General features: G+C 34.1%; 1 protein-coding gene across 5 annotated transcripts in view; it reads left to right on the plus strand.

Moving 5' to 3' along the window:
* PLCB1 (phospholipase C beta 1) overlaps nt 1-20,044 on the plus strand; it is a 752,222-nt gene that overhangs the window by 596,086 nt on the left and 136,092 nt on the right. For all 5 annotated transcript variants that reach the window (XM_016937425.4, XM_016937426.4, XM_063803337.1 and 2 more), the window contains 6 exons: nt 142-266; nt 4,327-4,481; nt 8,096-8,260; nt 10,323-10,422; nt 11,406-11,510; nt 12,533-12,642. In XM_016937425.4, the coding sequence (XP_016792914.1) occupies nt 142-266; nt 4,327-4,481; nt 8,096-8,260; nt 10,323-10,422; nt 11,406-11,510; nt 12,533-12,642 (760 nt within the window). The remainder of the gene's footprint in view (nt 1-141; nt 267-4,326; nt 4,482-8,095; nt 8,261-10,322; nt 10,423-11,405; nt 11,511-12,532; nt 12,643-20,044) is intronic.

A 20,044-nucleotide genomic window follows, 5' to 3' on the forward strand; every position in this document is an offset into this window, starting at 1 on the left:
TAAATATCCCAAAGTAGCCCAACGAGATCATCAATATTTACTTCATTTTCCAAATGGAGAAAGATGGAAGGTAGCTTCTTAGTTACTATTATTGACTAAATATTTTTATAATTGTATTCACTACTTAACATGATGGTCCAGATATAACAAAATGCAGCTTAGCAGGATATATCCAAAAGGAACACGTGTGGATTCATCCAACTATATGCCTCAGCTCTTCTGGAATGCAGGTTGTCAGATGGTGGCACTTAATTTCCAGACAATGGGTAAGTACATGCTTGTTCCCATTCTGCTATAAACTCACATTGCCAAGTGTCCAAAAACCATTCTTACATAATTGGGGAGAGAAAATTGCCAGACTTCACTGAAAAAATAAATAAAAGCAAATTTCAATGAAGGGAATATCAATGCATTAAAAAAGTGAATTTTGAAAATCGAGACATGTTCTTCAATTATTCCGTAAATGGATCTTTATTTCTACAGGTTTTGCATTATTTTTCAAACAAAAATTTTTATGCTTTTTAAGATAATACATATTTATTTTGAAAATAATGGAAAATTCAGTAAGTATTTTAAAAACAAACAGCCAGGAATGCTACCAACTCAGAGATTCCACAGTGTTGACTTTTAGCTTTGTAATCTATGTCTTGTTTGTCTACATATAAATGCTTTTCTATGTAACTACTCATTTAAAATAAATACATATATATTCATATATACGTATATAAACACACACTCACCTAAGTGCCATAGAGAGACATGAATTTCAATAGCTGCATACTAAGCATATTTCACAATTTGCTAAAAACTTATTTCTATTCCCTAAATTTCTTTTGGAAAATATTTTAAAAACAGAATTACTAATGTTAAAAGATGTGAACAGTTTAAGTACCTTTATGAATATTGACAAATTGTCTGTAAAAAATGTTGTGCTACATTACTCCGCTGTCAGCAATGTTTAATATGACGTGGCCTCTCATTTGTGATCTTGGTTAAGTATTATCATTAAATAATAATAATAATTAAACCAGACAAAAATGTGTTATTTCACTGTTATTTTAAATTCATTTCTTGAATCATTATTAAGGTTGAACTTTTTAAAATATGTTTCTTGGTTTTTGTATTTCTGCTTTTATGAATTACATATTCAGGACTATCGTCAATTTTCTTGTTGATTTATAACAGCACTTTTTATTTAAAGGGTATATTGTCTTTTGTGAAACAGAGACAAATTCAGCGGATCAGGTCAGGCTGATTAATGTTTAATTAAAGTTCTTGGTTTACTTGTATGATTACAGCCTCCTCACCCCAGGATGAAAGCCTTGTGCTCCCATTTTTCTCATGGTTTCTTTTTTATTTAACCTTTTCATCCATCAAAATTTAATTTTGGTCCATAGTCTCAGTGAGATCAATCTTTTTTTTCATCCTAAACAATCATCCCACTGAACTGGAATTACACGTTAATAGATACAGCCTTTTTCATTGTTGTTGTTAATTCAGACACATTTTTTCACTTTATATCTTTTCCATTAATAAATTTGTCTGCCTTCCTGGATGCATTAACTCACTGTTTTCACTGTATTTTATAATATGGATTAATACCTGGAAGTGGTGATTCTCCTTTACTACTATTAATTTTCAATTCCTTTTTTGCCATTGCCAGTGGAATTCTTATTTCAAATAAACTTAATTTAATTGTATTATGTTTCCCTTGACCACTAAAAAAAAGAAAACTATTTTTAAAATCATATTAACTTCATAAATTTATCTGACTAAAACTGACACCTTTTTAATTTTTAGCTTTTCTGTCACAGGAAACATGCTTTTCTCTTTACTTTAAAATTTTTTGTATTAAGTCCTCAGCAAAATCACTTGTCTTCATTAGAGGTCTAGTTTTCTTAGATTGAATCTTTCTTTTTATTATATTTTTAACAGATTGTTTCTGGATATTTATATTTGTATATTTATTTTATAAATGATTGTATTTTACAAATGATCATCTTCCTAAACTCTTATAATAGCCTATTTTTTGCAGTACATTCCATTGGAATTTTTAGACACACAAAGACAGTAATTTAATCATATCTCATTTCTCCACCTGCCTTATTTATTGCTTTGGCCTCACCGTTCTCAGGTATTAAATGAGGGTTCCGAGTGGGCATCTTTCTTTTTCATTCAGTAGGAAGTTCAACGTTATGCCTTTTATTAAGTATCTATCAAGCTCTAAGCCACGATTAAGAGTAATTTGCTAGATATTTATGGCTTTTTAAAATCAATTAATTTATTTTTATTGATACATAATAGCTGTACAAACGTTTGCAGTACGTATGATAATTTAATACATTTATATAATCAAATCAGAGTAACTGGGATATCCATCACCTGAAATATTTATCTTTACATTAGAAACAATCGAATTGCTGTCTTCTAGCTATTTTTAAATGTACAAACTATTAATGTTAACTATAGTCACCTCCTTGTCTATCAAACACCAGGTCTTAACGTCTTCTATCTAAGTCAAGAGTGGGCATCTTTCGCTTCATCCTGATCCTAATATAAGTTTCACTGTTGTGATATCATCAAGTCAGATATTGGCTGTGACTTTGAGTCAGATATTCTTTAACATACTAAAGGACACGGGTCCTATTGACTAATGTTTTAGAAGTTGGTATTGAATGTTATTAAATGTCTCTTGGACACCCTCTGGGATGATCATATGCTCATCTTTCAGACATAAATGTGATAAGTTATCTTAATAGATCTCATTTCCTAATATATAATTATCCTTTTGTTCCCAAAATAGGCTCTACTTATTTGTTGTGTATTATTTTTAGAACATATGACTTGCTAATGTAATTTTTAGGCTTTTGAAGCTAATTTTTTCAAGTGTCATAAATTCATTATTGTTTTGAAATTTTGTCCAATTTTGACATCATAGTTATGTTTATAAAATAATAGTTTAATAAGAGAGAAAATTTCACTGATTTTTTCTGCTCTAAAAATGATTTGTTAAATGAAACTTTAGAATAATTCTGCCATCACCTCTTTATTATGCACATAGAGATGAGTCATGACACAGATAATCTGGAACTGTTGACAACTTCCCAGATTCTTTACAACTTTAATATGTATTCTTTCACTCTATCAGTTGCAATATGTGTGAACATTCATCTGACGCACTGAGTCTGAGGAAAATTTTGACCAGTAACCTTTGTCCACTGGAAAAGGGTCTATGTAGAATTAGATGTTCGTTGTAAGTAATCACAGAAGTGCAAATTATCAAAAAGAAATTTTTTGTACCAATTAAAAAGCAGGAAAAGGAATAATAGAATCCTCTTTTAATGAGGCATGGAGAAGTCCATTCTCAAAAACATGGCTTGGTAGTATAAGCTGGTTTAAGCTTTCTGAAGGGCATTTTAGCAAGGCATCAAAGAAAAATTTTCCAATGAGGACATCATTTGTCCCAGGAATTCCTCTCATAAGAAAATCACTGATCATGGCTTCAAAGATTTCACCACAATGATGTTTATCAAAACATTATAAGGGTGAAAAATTAGAAAAAACATAAATGTGCCCAAAAGGGGAATGGTTAAATACATTATATTCTAATATATTGTATTAGATATTATATTCTAATATATTGTATTAGATATTGTATTCTAATATATTGTGTTAGATAGTGTATCATATTAGAAATTAGATATTAGAATTAGAAATTAGAAATTAGATATTAGATATTGTATCATAATATTCTAATATATGCTTTATATATTAGAATGATATATTTAATATATTATTCTAATATATCTAATATCTAATATATTAAATATATTATTCTAATATATATTAGATATATTAGAATAATATAAATAATATATCTAATATATGTTAGATATTAGATATTTTGTATATACTATATTTATATATAATTATATATTAGATATTAGATATATGTATATTATATTACATTAATATTTAACATATATTATACAAATATATTATTCTAATATATTTAATCAAAGGAATTTGAGACAGCTGTTATAATTAAGGCAGATACATATTAAATGAAATCAATATACTGTATGTCAAAAATATATTTGAAGTGGAAAAGCAGACTGCACACCCACCAGTTGGCAGTGATTATTTCTGGACTTGGGGATTAGAGGTAATTTTTTTCTTATCTGTGTTTCCTACATTTCTACAATGACTCTCTTCCAAGGGAATACAGTCACAAAAGTAGACTGGGATCAACTTTACTTTACAATCTTACTTTCTTACCCCAAATATAGATAAACTCACAATAAGGCTTGTGTTTTTGATACTCAGACCTGGCTATGCAAATAAATATGGGGATGTATGAATACAACGGGAAGAGTGGCTACAGATTGAAGCCAGAGTTCATGAGGAGGCCTGACAAGCATTTTGATCCATTTACTGAAGGCATCGTAGATGGGATAGTGGCAAACACTTTGTCTGTTAAGGTAGGTATACCCCATCACAAAATTGTTCCTAACAATAGTGTTGAATTTATCTACATTGCATAAAGAAGTGGCTTAGTCATTAAAAATTTAGTAACTAGCAAAGATTCTACTTTCTTCCTACATTTTTTTTCTCTAAAGATCAAATACACATTAAAAGTTTTCGTAAGGGGTCCGTGTGTTCTCATTGTTCAATTCCCATCTATGAATGCACACGGGAAGGGGAACATCACACTCTGGGGACTGTTGTGGGGTGGGGGAAGCGGGGAGGGATAGCATTAGGAGATGTACCTAATGCTAAATAACGAGTTAATGGGTGCAGCACACCAGCATGGCACATGTATACATATGTAACTAACCTGCACATTGTGCGCATGTACACTAAAACTTGAAGTATAATAATAATAATAATAATAATAATAAAAGTTTTGGTAGGGTCGGGCGCAGTGGCTCACGCCTGTAATCCCAGCACTTTGGGAGGCCGAGGCAGGTGGATCACGAGGTCAGGAGATCGAGACCATCCTGGCTAACACGGTGAAACCCGGTCTCTACTAAAAAATAAAAAAAAAACAATTAGCCGGGCGTGGTGGCGGGCGCCTGTAGTGCCAGCTACTCAAGAGGCTGAGGCAGGAGAATGGCGTGAACCTGGGAGGTGGAGCTTGCAGAGAGCCCAGATCGCGCCACTGCACTCCAGCCTGGGCGACAGAGCGAGAGAGCGAGGCTCTGTCTCAAAAAAAAAAAAAAAAAAAAAAAAGTTTTCATAGGCCACATGAATAAGATAAAGCGACTGAACTTTATTCTTAATGATAAAAATCTGACTCTAAATCAATAAAATGAGTTGGAGAGACTCATCATAAGCAAACCTCTTTTTTGGTGTAACTAACCTACTGTGAAATTTACATGATAATTAGTGGCCCATATTGGAGAGATTTTCCGGTCTTTTTTTCCCCGTTTGGTTCTTAGAAAATTAGAGACAGAACATTCCCTCAATAAATTATCAAATATTAAACAAAAGCTTTCAAGTTACTTTAAATGGTTTTTGAAAATCTTCCAGAGTATTCAGAGATTTTAAAACACATATTAATGATCATTAAATAAAAGAGTTGCTTTATTAAATATATATGTATATATACATGTATGTCATAAATATATAAAAATCATAGATATATACACATACATATGTATATCTGACCCTAAACAATTCTAAATTTTTTTAGTCTTTGAAATTGATTTTATATCAGATATAATTTTTTAGCTACCAGAAAATATTTTTAATACTATGAAAGGAAAATCAACTTTTTAGAATACATTTTACATGGATTCTTCATCGTTAAAGCTTTTCAAAAATATTGTCTGTTTTCTGTTTAACTGAATAACTATAGAACTAAGAAATTTTTTTACTGGACATAAATGTAATTTTTTGATTAACCTTAAACAAAGGCATTTGAAAAACTATGTAAAAAGCTTTCTATAACAGCTTCACTAATTTCTTTCTACCCTAAGCAGTTGAGCACATTTTTACCTTAAAACTTTCGTCACTTTATATCAAGGGTTTAAAGAATAAAATTTCAGTGAAGTGTCTCATAATTATATCTTTTGAAATTACTTCAAGCCACATGTATAAAGAGTTCAAGTTGGCAGAATTAGAGTTTATTTTAGGACGGTATTTTCAGAAAAGGCTGTTTAATTCCTGTCAGGTGTGATAAAGATAAACTCATAAGCTTCATGTACTGATAGAATGCTACTTTTAGAATCCTTGTCAATTGTTGTTATAGTTCTGTTGAATTAATAATATTTTTGCTTTGCTTGCAGATTCGTCTTGTTTTGAATGTATTTGTTTGCTTATTTCTTTTTTTGTCTTGAAAATCCTACTGTGACAGTAAGCAATTATAAAACAATGACACAGAGGCAGGAAAGTACATTGAGTTGTGAAGGGGAAATAGTTGAACCCCAGACAAGTGTAACCTGCTGCTCCTGTCCAGAATGGAGACGCTGCTCCAGAGCTGTCAGTCTCCCCTGAATGGACAGTTCTCACTGCAGTAGAGTCCTACCTTTGACATTATAGCTAGAGCCAAGATGCAGATCATAACTTTCCAATTATGCCTTTGTTTTCATCTTCTGGCATAGATTTTATAATGCCAGAATGGACTTATGAGCTCACATGATGTTCTACCGTCCTATGTTACTGACGAGAGCATTGTGGTTTTGGTGTCATGAATTTAGTTTAGGACTCCGCTTTGGTCAAACATCTTAAACATACAACATCTTCTGTGCATCTGAATTCCAAGTAGGACTTGCATAACTTAGAAGTTTCAAACATGTTTTGAAATGCTTGCTTATTTCATAGACATAGTTCTCACATAGAACCTCAAGTTAAACAAAGAGATTGTTGCTAGCAGGTCCCATGCACTCAAGCCAAATAGAACATACAGGGGAAATGAGTTGTCCCAGGGCAAATTCAGAGAGCCTTCCTGATGACTTTCTCTCTGAATTACTCAGAATTTCTGACAACATCAGCATATAGCTGACTTTGACTTTACTCAGCCTTTGATAGCTATTCTCATGCCACCATTTTGTCTGATTTCTGGCCCAGCCATAATTCTGTCCCCTTTCACAATCTTGAGCTCAGATTGTGAGCCCAGCCGTAATGCTGTCCCCTTTTCACAATCTGGAGCTCAGAAAGTTCTTGACCAGCAGGCAATTTTCTTGTAACCACATAACCCAGATTCACCAGGTTTGCTCTGTCAGCACTTGCTTCCTGCTTTCCCCTTCCTGGTATACAGCAGAAGCACATCTTGTTTGCCTCCGCTAACTTTTATGACAGCTGATGGATAGTTCAGATTTTGAAAATTTGGATAGAAACAGAGGCAGACATGGAAGACATTTATAAATACGTAATATTAAAAATCTCTTTTAAGTCTATAATATCCATTAGTTCTGTAGCTAGACAAAGATGGTGACATCATGTGAGATTAGGGGTAATGATAAACTTATCTTGATGGTTTAAAGTGAATACTTGTTCATTTATTCCTCCTACAATACTGTGTCTTATTAATTGACTACTTCTAACCTCACCATTTTCAATATCCTTCTACCAACCTGTGTTTGTCCATTTTCACACTGCTATAAAGAACTACCTGAAACTGAGCAATTTATAAAGAAAAGAGGTTTAATTGACTCACAGTTCTGCATGGCTGAGGAGGCCTCATGAAACTTACAATTATGGTGGAAAGTGAAGGGGAAGCAAAGCACACCTCACATGAAGGGAGAAGAGAGAGAGTGAGGGGGGAACTGCCACACACTTATTAAACCATCAGATCTTGTGAGAACTCACTATCATGAGAACAGCATGAGAGAAACCACTCCCATAATCCAATCACCCTCCCCAAATATGTGAGGATTACAATTCAACATGAGATTTGGGTGAGGACATAGAACCAAACCATATCACAACCCATTAAGTGAAAGGGAAATCATATTTCTACTCTTGCTTCTATTCCATTTTGCTTATAATTCAACATTCGCTGAAGAGCATTTGTGGCTCTTTAAAGTATTCTCTTATGTCTTTGTTATTTGCATATCAAAATTCCTTATGGATTGATTGATTGATTTTCTAGATTATTTCAGGTCAGTTTCTTTCTGATAAGAAAGTTGGGACTTACGTGGAAGTGGATATGTTCGGTTTGCCTGTGGATACAAGGAGGAAGGCATTTAAGACCAAAACATCCCAAGGAAATGCTGTGAATCCTGTCTGGGAGGAAGAACCTATTGTGTTCAAAAAGGTTGGTCACATGTTCTTGATATGAGTTATAACTGCATTTTTCAGGTGTTTTACACTGAGAAAATAATGAAATGGTGAATTATTTGTTGTCTAATTTGAAAATTTACACATTTATAAAGCAATTACCTTTTGAAAGCCATTCTGAAAACCCTTCAAGAATTCTGTTAATCACTGGTTTGGATTTTCAGAATTGTATTGTAAATCAATTCATTCTAGTATGCCTCAAATGGACGGCCATAAAAACATATACATTTAACTCATATCATCTGATAGTACAAATGATAAATGATACATTTTAATTATAACTCAAAGAAGTAGAGTGGAAGTAGGGAATAATATAGTGGCTGAGATAAAGAAAATTCATATTTCCTTTAAAAGGAATATTATTTAAATTCCCCAAAATCTCTAGCCTCTGAGAGCCAGTCATTCAATCTTGTCTGGGTTCTATCTAATAAAGCTGAAACCTTTCACACTCAACTGGGCCCTTCTCTTTCTTCACCAAAAAGCAAATCTTCACACATGCTTATCATGTAAAGGAAGAAAGTAGGTTCAGTGAGAAGTAGACTTTTTAGCCTACTCTTTGCTTTTTTCTGGCCAAAATATTTACAAAGCCAGTCTTCTGCAAGAGAATAGCTATATGGAAACTCTCTGTGCTCTGGGATTTTTCCATATGTTAACTGAGTTTAATAATAATGTTTACTATAATGTTTACTTCTTACAGTTATTATGAATATTCCATAAGTAAATACATTAACCACACTTAAGAAATATCTAGCTCAATGAAAATATTCAATAAATGTGAGTTTGCTGTTTTTGTAAACAATACATTTTTAAAGAGATAGTCGACTTCATGTTCTTGACATAAGATATAACTGCATATTTTAGATGTTTCACACTGAGGAAAGAAATGAGTAGTTGCTCTTTGCTTACTGTGTGAATTTACAAATTTATAAAGCAATTGTATTTTGAAAGCTGTCCTGAAAGTTATTCTTGTTTTTCAGTGGTGGTCGTTTTCACTTTTTTTGCTTTCACTTTGAAGATGCAGAAGTCATTTGCTTTGAAAACATAAACGACTTCCACAATGGTTGAACTAGTTTACAGTCCCACCAACAGTGTAAAAGTGTTCCTATTTCTTCACATCCTCTCCAGCACCTGTTGTTTCCTGACTTTTTAATGATTGCCATTCTAACTGGTGTGAGATGGTATCTCATTGTGGTTTTGATTTGCATTTCTCTGATGGCCAGTGATGGTGAGCATTTTTTCTTAGTGGGTGCAGTGCACCAGCATGGCATATGTATACATATGTAACTAACCTGCACATTGTGCACATGTACCCAAAAACGTAAAGTATAATAATAATAATAAAAATTAAAACACAAATAAAAAAAAGAAAACATAAACGAAATATTCACATGGTGATAAAACCACTAAACTTTTTATTTAAAGATAGAACTTTTGTCATTTCCACATTGAGAATGTTCATGTAAAAATAAAACAGCCTATTTTTTTAACAAATGCCTCATTAAGGCAAGGTGATAAAACATAGATGAAGCCCTATCTCTGGCAACCCATGTCTTCTCTTCTGAAAATGAAATTTATAGGGCAACATCTCAACTTTTTGTCTAACGTAGCTAAGTAGAAACTTCTAGTTGGATCTGAAAAGCTGGTCCTGGCCAGGCGCAGTGGCTCATGCCTATAATCCCAGCACTTTGGGAGGCCAAGGTGGTGGATCACCTGAGGTCGGGAGTTCGAGACCAGCCTGACCAATATGGTGAAATGCTGTCTCTACTAAAAAAGTACAAAAATTAGTCAGGTGTGGGGGCATGTGCCTGTAGTCCCAGCTACTTGGAAGGCTGAGACAAGAGAATCGCTTGAACCCAGAGGCGGAGGTTGCAGTGAGCCAAGATCATGCCACTGCACTTCAGCCTGGGTGACACAGCAAGACTCTATCTCAAAAAAAGAAAGAGAAAAGAAAAGCTAGTCCTGATTGAATAATACCTTTCTAATTATTTCTTGGAATTGTTCATTCTTATAACCAGGTGTGTCCTTAATGTCCTTTGTAGGTGGTTCTTCCTACTCTGGCCTGTTTGAGAATAGCAGTTTATGAAGAAGGAGGTAAATTCATTGGCCACCGTATCTTGCCAGTGCAAGCCATTCGGCCAGGTATGGGTAGTGTGCTGAGAAACCTTTTATCAAAGTTGTAAAGAAAATCATTACTGCTTAAAATATTACTAGAAAATGACTTAAGAAACTATCTTCTGCTTTGTAATTTTGTTATGTAACAAGGGCGATGAGATTTAGTTACATGTTTTTGTGACATGTTGTAGTATTAATGTTAGTCAACTCCTTCAACAATAATTATGTGTAACAAACAATCTGAAAACTTATATGCAAATATTTATCTTCGTGCTCATAGGTCTGCGGGTTGGCCGGGTTTGGCTGATCTAGCCTGGGCTCAGCAGCATAGCTGTGCTTCAGGTTCTGGGTTGGGTCTATGTCTGTCCCACATGCGCTCACTCTGGGGTCCAGGCCGAAGTGGCAGTTGCTTCTACAATATGGACTTCTCTTGGCAGAACACTGGAATGTCTAACTCTGCATGTGCATTTTAAGCCTCTACCTACACCAAATTACTAATATACTGTTGACTAAAGCAGAGCTTAAGCACAAGTCAAGAAATCACGTCAAGGCTGGGCATGGTGGCTCACGCCCATAATCTCAGCACTTTGGGAGGCTGAGGCAGGAGGATCTCTTGAGGCCAGAAGTTTGAAACCAGCCTGGGCAACAGAATGAGACCCTGTCTCTACAAAAAATAATAATAACAATTTTTTAGAAAAAGAAGTCATGTCAAGTATAATTCTGTTACAGGGGCAAGTTTGGATCAATAATTCAGTCTATGACATGTGATTTTGAATTATCTTTTGTGGGAAAAAACATATGGTTGGAAAGGAAAAAATCACAATGAATGTTTTCTTGTCTGATGAGAAAAATAATACCTTATCATTCATAAATGTTATTAAAATGAAAAAAGTGACTTGTTTTTCATCTAAAGTAACCTGAAATACATGCTTTCATCACATAGATGCGCATAATTATAACTAACATTGGAAAGGAAATATGTGCTACACAGCATTATTCTCACCTTCCAGGCTATCACTATATCTGTCTAAGGAATGAAAGGAACCAGCCTCTGACGCTGCCTGCTGTCTTTGTCTACATAGAAGTGAAAGACTATGTGCCAGACACATATGCAGGTAAACAACTTAACTCAAATACCCCTTTACTCAAAGGGGTATTTCTGTCTGAGTCACCATATATTTTTGGGTTAGTGAAAGGAAAACTGAACCAAACAAAGCAGGAGATTCTGGCTTCAGAATCACCCCTACTTTCGTATGTATGTTTAGAGGTAAATTGCTTGAGCCATTGTGAATACATTTTAATTTAATATATTTTAATTAAAATCACAACACCTCAGTTTTTTGAATATTTATTCTCTTTTATTCTTATTCTCATGGGCCCAGCACTTATCAACTCATGTTATCCATTACAACAGATGTCTAGGTCTGTATACTGAATTTGTCTTCCACCAATTTTAGAATGCTGATTATTTTCATGGGTGACATCCTAAATTTAAGGAATTAACCAAGAATCATAAACATAAATGCTTATAGTGCCAAGTAGCTTGGGTGTAAGACACTGGGGAGTAGTGGAGACCATGGTAAGCTTGGGGCACATGGTCCATCCAAAGCTGGCAACCATAACTCATTCCAGCTAGGCACTGCCCTTCGAATGATAACTATATTGGCAAATCATTGGGTTATCCCAACAGTCCAGAAAGCAGGCTTTTTATGTAAAATGTCTCCATTTATGAAACATCATTTGGGCCAAATAGGACAATTGTGTGGGCCATTGCCGGAATGGATGGGACCCTCAAAAAGAAACTAAAGAATCAAGAATATTCAGGGATCCTGAGTTGAAGCCTGTCCAGTTTGACTCTCAGAACTAAACTCTTAATTTCTCTCTTCCTGAAGTTTCAACAGAGTCCTAACCCTTGTCCATGTTCAAAGTGTTGGATAGAGGAGTAGATAGTTATATGGGTAGACAGAAGAATGGAAGATGGATAATGACTGGGTGGATGGATGGATGGATGGATGGGTGGGTAGATGGGTGATGAATGAATGCATGGACTGATGGTCAGATAGATGAGTAAGTAGATGAATGATGGATAATCAATACTTCCAGGACCTTTGATCTAAAATATCTCTCCCCTATTTAGATGTCATCGAAGCTTTATCAAACCCAATCCGATATGTGAACCTGATGGAACAGAGAGCTAAGCAATTGGCTGCTTTGACACTGGAAGATGAAGAAGAAGTAAAGAAAGAGGTGAGAGGGTGTTTTAATTTTACATATAGCATTAAGCATGATCACCACACCTACTTGTTGGCTTTGCCTAAGTAATATCACATACCTTGGGAGAAGAAATAGCACATTGGAACAACACTTTCATGCAGTTTAGCATCATGTCACAGAACATCTAGATGATTGACTTAAATTTTTCACATTTCATTTTCTTTTGGCATTCTGTGGATACCACGAGCATCTTATCTTGTGATAAAATTAAACTGCACACATCTTGCTATTTCAGATGAAACTTTCTACATGATTCCATGCTAATTAAAGGTGATGAACGCACTTAAAAAGGAAGATAATCATCAAATCATTTAGGGTTTCCCTTTGTCTTTAATGTAGTATGCAGGATTTTCAAAGTGCTTTTCTGATTTTTTATAGTACGTAAAATATTTAACACAATACCTGGAAAATAGTATGAGTCATAAAGAGTCTACTGTTATTATTAGATGGTATATTTATGTATTATAATGTATGTCCTGCAAATAATTGATATATTATTCCAAATTAGATGTCACAATGCAAAGCATAATTAAGGAAGGGTCTAAAAATAGTAGAAATGAAGTTTAAATATATAAAGCTTCTATGTAGACTGGCAGTCTTTTTGCTTTTAAAAAAAGTGAATTATAACTTGATTATTAAGGGTGACACTAATGTTAAAAATAGTGATAAAAATTTGCTATTTTCATATTTTATTCAGAGGAAAAATTTGAGAAAAAAGATAGAAAATGGAGAACTGTCAGTATTGGGGGAAAAAACCTTGAAAATTGTTTTAATAAGTATAACTAATAGTTATCCATTAAATAGTCCATTTAAATAGTCTATTAAAGTTGACATTGTTAAGTAATGTTTTTCTTATTTCTAAAGCATCCTCGATTTATTATAGAAAATTTAAAACGTAAAAATGACAAAAGAAAACAACAAAGAAATCAACTGTAATTCAAACATCCCATCCGCTCAGAGATAGCCACATTAAATGTGGGGTGTATACATATCTAGTCTTTTTATGCACAATTGTTACTTTTTCATAAAATGGGATAATATTCACAGTCAGTGTTTTAAGTGAAAATAAAAGTATTAAGTATCTCATTGCCCATGTCATTAAATATTCTTCTATGACATGACTTTTAATAACTCATAGCCTTCTATCATATAGCTCCACCATAATTTAATTACTAAGTCCCCAATTATTGGATATTTGCAATGCTGCACTATTTTATTTTATTTATGGGTACATAGTAGGTATATATGTTACAGGGTGCATTTGATATTCTGATTTTGTACACTGATTTTTAATCCTGCAACTTTACTGAATGTTAATCAGTTCTAATAGTTTGTTGGTGGAGTCATTAGGTTTTTCCAAATACAAGATCATGTTATCTGCAAACAGGAATAATTTGACTTTTTCCAGTTTGGATGCCCTTTATTTTATTTTCTTGTCCAGTTGCTCTAGCTTGGATTTCCAGTAGTATGTTGAATAACAGTGGTGAAAGTGAGCCTCCTTGTCTTATTCCAGATCTCAGAGGAAAGGCTTTCAGTTTTTCTTCATTCAGTTTGATACTAGCTGTTGAACTGTTATATATGGCTTGCATTGTGTTGATGTATGTTACTTCTATACCCAGGTGGGGTTTTTTTGAGGGTTTTTATCAGAAGGGATGTTGAATTTTATCAAATGCTTTTTCAACATCAATTGAAATGATCATATGGGTTTTTTTTTCCTTCATTCTGTTGATATGATGTATCACATTGATTGATTTGCATATGTTGAACCATCCTTGCATCTCTGGGATAAATCCCACTTGGGAGAATCATACCTCAGTACCTTGCTTGTGGTGGGCAACTTCTATGTTGCAATTCATGCTCCAGAGCACCCTGTGGGATCAGTCTGAGACTGGAGTTTGCCTGAGGCCACATTTCGACTTATCTTCTTCCCTGTCTTAACCTGCTTGCCTCACCTCCCTGCAGTTTTTTCCTGAGACCATTCTCTCAGTTACTCATGTGCTCAACATGTGCTCAAGAATCCTCATGTCCACTTCTGCTTCTAGGGAAACCAGCAATGCTAAGTAGCTTGCTGTTTTATAAATAAATACAAGAATGAGTTCCCTATCTGATTTAATTCTTAATCAAAATTAATTAAGAATTTAAATATTTGAAAATAGTTACATTTCTCATTCTGATATTTCTTCAGTTATAATAGTGCTTTTTCTCTTTTCCATGGCCTTTAAAAGATTAAGACTATTCTATGAGTTTCTCATTTTACTCATATGAACATCAGTATGAAATTAATTTCTCTTTGGAAATCCACCAAATGTTCTCAAATTCTTTTCTCTTTTTCCTGCTTTACTTAATAGCATATTTAATAAACTATAATTAAAGGTAAAGATAATTTACATAGATATAAATAAATCACTATTAATATCATTCTTCTCTAAATAGAAAACAGGACCTATTAGGTACAACGCATATTACCTGAGTGGCAAAGTTATCTGAATACCAAACCCCTATGACACACCTATATGACAAACCCTCATGTGTACCCCTGAACCTAAAATAAAAGCTAAAAAAAAAAGAAAACAGAAATGTCCTTTTTCAACTGGATGAATTTTATTCTGTAAGAAATAGAGGTTAAATAAAAGCATTTTCAAGTGAAATTACATGTATTTTCAGTATTTAGAGGAAATACTTTTTAGATTATCAACTTTAACCCATTAGTTAGCCATTGTCTCTAAGGAATAAGCACTTGCTTCAAGAGAACATTTCAACACTACCATATTTCAGCCACTTTTTCTATTGTCTGACTCACATGTTCTTGTGAGTGAGCTGAAATTTATCTAAAATTGTTTCAAATAGCTGGGTGTGCTGACACATGCCTGTAATCCCAGCTACTCGGGAGCCTGAGGCAGGGGAATTGCTTGAGTCCAGGAGACAGAGGCTGCAATTAACTATGAATGCACTACTATACCCTAGCCTGGGCGACAGAGACCATGTCTCTTAAAAATAAAATAAAATAAAATAAAATAAAAATAAAATAAAATAAAATAAAATAAAAAATTGTTTGTAAATATTTCCTGATTCAGTGTATGGCCCCGATTCGATATAGCAATTGAGCTAAAGGTCTCATAATGGAACATTTTACTAATGGTGCTTCAGAGATCATTTCTGTAATGACTAGGGGAAAATGTCACTCTAAAGAATGGGAGACATAAGGCCTTTGAGGTTGTAGGGCTCTTTTCACAAATTGATGTCCTTTGAAAACCTTATCTTTGCACCATCAAAAAGTTATTTTAGGAGGATAAAATGTACAAAAATACAGAAGTAGAGTTTTAGGTCAATCTTATTTTTGTTTTTCTTTTCTTAAATGTGAGCAGAAAGCATTTTTAGAAATGTATAATATTGTTTAAATTTGGACAGTATTTGGACATTTTTCAGTTTTAGAAAAAATTTTAGAGGCATGGAATCACATGGAGTCTATATTGGTCTAATAGAGAAAATATGATTTTTTTTCCTTTGACATGTCTAAACTCTTAACTGGCCTCATTTTTACAACTCAAGGAAAAAAAAATCATTTGCCCTTAACATGTAATGCTAGGAAAGAAAAGTCATTTCACACTTTGAGCATCAGTGTGTCTTTTTTCTTGTCTTGGAATAATGTAAGTTTGTTTGAATGATGCCACTGAAAATAAGTAACTGTGGTTTTCTCTAAAGAAAATTCTATCTAGGACATGGCAGGCACTGGGACACTGTTTTAGCAGCAAAGACTTTTTTAGTATCATCATTTTAATGTGATGCTTGTAAAGGTCATTTCTACTTGAACATTAAAAATGTCATTGGACTGCAAAATATTACCAGATGTTTAATAGTCCTGTAAATTATCTTTTTAGAGTAATTTATAAACCAAATAGATAAGAAAGTGGAATTTCCCCCATGATTTGAACAATAGATATTTATTTCAGATAAGGCGAAAATACATTGTTCAGATTATATTATACATATATTATGTGTATAATATATGTATAATATTTAGGTTATGTATTATCTGAATAATGGTTGGAAGTTAAGGAATAATAAAGATTCGTTATTGGATTTATTTTGTCTTTGTAAATTCAGAGTGGTAGATTAGTCAAGTTGTAGAGTAAGTGCCTAACTGAATCCTAACAAAGTATAACATTCACAGTTAATTCCTTTAAATAAAAAGTCATGTAGAAAAATATAAAAACATAGTAAACTGAAGAAATAAAATTTTAAAACCCTCTAATTCTGCAAATACTGGTAACATTTTTAATGTATATCCTTCTAGCATGTTTCCTATGTACATTTTTGTTTGTTTCTTTTTTGAGACAGAGTCTCGCTGTGTCGTCCAGGCTGGAGTGCAGTGGCATGATCTCGGCTCACTGCAACCTCAGCCTCCCGGGTTCAAGCGATTCTCCTGCCTCAGCCACCCAGGTAGCCGGGACTGCAGGCACCCACCACCATACCTGGCTAATTTTTGTCTTTTTAGTAGAGACGGGGTTTCACCATGTTGGCTAGGTTCTTCTCAAACTCCTGACCTCAGGTGATCCACCTGCCTTGGCCTTCCAAAGTGCTGGGATTACAGGTATGAGCCACTGTGTCTGGCCTCTATGCACATTTTTTAAAATAATTTTTTAAATGTTTTACAGACCAAATAATGTAATTACAGAGATGCCTAGTGAAATATCATAACACTTTTTTCTATTTTTAAAATACCTATAAAAGGAAAAAGTAAATATCCAATACATTTATTAGGAAATATTATGTGATAATGTCATAAATGCAATATATGAACATGACTTTTTTAATGTTAGAGAAGTAAAGAAAAAAATATAATGAGCATTTACTGAGTACTTACTGTATATCTGACACTATATTAAGCCCTTTATTTTATTTTTCTTTTCTCAAGACAGGGTCTCAATATGTTGCCCAAGCTGGTCTTCAACTCCCAGCTCAAGCAATCCTCCCACTTCCGCCTCCCAAAGCACTGAGATTACAGGGGTGATTCACCATGCCTGGCCATGAAGCTTTTACTGTATTCACTCACTTAAGTCTTAAAACCTCCGGATGTCCTAATTACCATTATTTCCATTTAACAAATGAAGAAACTAAGGCACTGAGGAGTTAAATTGCTTGCCCTGTGCCACACAATTAGTAAAGAAAGGAGTTAGGATGAAAACCCAGGCAATCTGGTTCTACAACTCAAGTTCCACATCAGCACTTCTGCATGTTAAGTGTCAAGACCAGGGCATCATGATAAATTGCTGATCCTGGTTCACTGGATCTGGGGTAGGGCCTGGGACTCAGCATCTCTAATAAAGCCCCCAAGTGATGGGATACTGCTGGTCCTTGGAGCACAGTTTAACAAGCATCTCCACCCCACACACGCACTCCCTCTGTAACAAAGCTGTAATTTTCTGGTAACCTTTAGCAAGGATGGGCCCTTCATTCATCTTTCTGTCCTCCATAGCAGGTTACCTGAATGAGTGAGCACAGGATATAAGACCTTTACCTTAAATAGTAACATCTTTTGATTGAATTTTTAGTTGAATGTCGAGAACTTCCCCCCTTTAATCACTGGATGTTGTCAGAACTTATTCTTCAGAAAGTTAGGTTTATCTTTGTGGGTTCTATTTGATTGATTTGTGCATTGGCTGGCCAAAATACATATCCCTCAACTTGGAAGTTACGAAAGCTGTATTCATTTGCCAAGCATTCATTTCCATACTTGGGAAAGTTGTCATCTAAGACAGAGTACCTGACACTACAAATCTTACCCAGCCCTCAAGGCCAAAATTGTTCACAAGAATTCCCAACATCGTCTGTGTTTCATCCTGCAAGTGGAAGTGTGTGAGTGGTCTTTGTGTAATATTGATGTTGAAAAGGAAAAGTTGTTTGGTAATACTAAAAGTTTATTTATTCCAAAGGGCCTACTTTTTGTATTGTCTGACTCACATGTTCTTGTGAGTGAGCTGAAATTCATCAAAAATTGTTTGCAAATATTAGCTGGGTGTGCTAACACATGCCTGTAGTCCCAGCTTCTCGGGAGCCTGAGGCAGGAGAATCGCCTGAGTCTAGAAGGCAGAGGCTGCAATGAACTGTGAATGCACTACTGCACCCTAGCCTGGGCAACAGAGACCATGTCTCTTAAAAATAAATAAAATAAAATAAAATAATTGGTAAATATTTGCTAATTCAGTGTATGGCCCCAATTTGATTATTTTAATAATGATATGAATTCAACCAATAAAATTATGTGACATCAAAAAAAATCCAAGGTAGTGCTTTCATAAGGTTACAACATTTTGCCCAAGGCCTTGGATACCATTTAATTATTCAAAACAGAAACTTGATATTTCATTCACAATTTAAGAACTTGACACTAAAATCAAAGATGAGGTTTACAGCTCATTTTGGATTCTCTTTAAATAAAATTCTTCCTCCTTCAAATCTTCCTCCTCAAATAATAAATTTGCAAGATATTAATTTATAGAAACAATAGTTTATCAAAATCCCTGAACTTTAAAGCATCCAATACAGTAAAAAGAAAAGGTTTTCCTTTAAATAGTGATGCTATCTCTTTCATTTCTATACTGTACAGATTTGGCATTCACAATGCACTTTCATTGGATGCCTTGGATAAAACTGGGTCCTAACTAGGTAAACCATAATAATCCCCATTTTTAGAGAAGGGAACAATTGCTCATTATGGTAGAGTGATTTGGTGCCTAATATCAACAGCCAATGAGTTGAAGAACTAGGGTCTTTTTAAATATGTATCAAGAAAAGACCATTCATTCACTTGAATTGAAACTGGTCAATGATTGGTTCAATTCAGCTGCTTTTATGAATATCCTCCATAAAAACTTCTAAAATTTCAATGGATTCTAATGAGGAGCTTCGGGTTCATCTGCCTAAAATAGGGATGAGTACAGTAAGTTCAATATCCATGTCATGTCCAATTATAAAATCATGGCTCTCAATTAATGATGAAGTTTTTCACTTTGCTTTAGAGCAGGGCTTCTCAAATTTTAATGTGCATACAGGTGCAGGAAATGGGGGGGGGGTGTAGGTCAAATGATACAAAGCAGGAAATGTGTAGGATGAACAAGTAAAAAAATCTAATGTACAGCATGAGGACTATAATTAACAATCATGTATCATAGTCAGAATTTTTTCTAAATGAGTAGATTATAGCTGTTCTTGCCACAGGGGGACAAAGTGGGTAACTATGTGAGATGATGGATATGTCTATTTGTTCCCTTATAGTAACCATTTTACTGTACATAGGTATCTTATAACACCATGTTGTATGCCTTGAATTTACACAATAAAATTTATTTTTTTAAACGTGCATACAGATCACTTG

This window comes from Pan troglodytes, chromosome 21 (assembly GCF_028858775.2).
Source record: "Pan troglodytes isolate AG18354 chromosome 21, NHGRI_mPanTro3-v2.0_pri, whole genome shotgun sequence".
NCBI lineage: Eukaryota > Metazoa > Chordata > Mammalia > Primates > Hominidae > Pan > Pan troglodytes.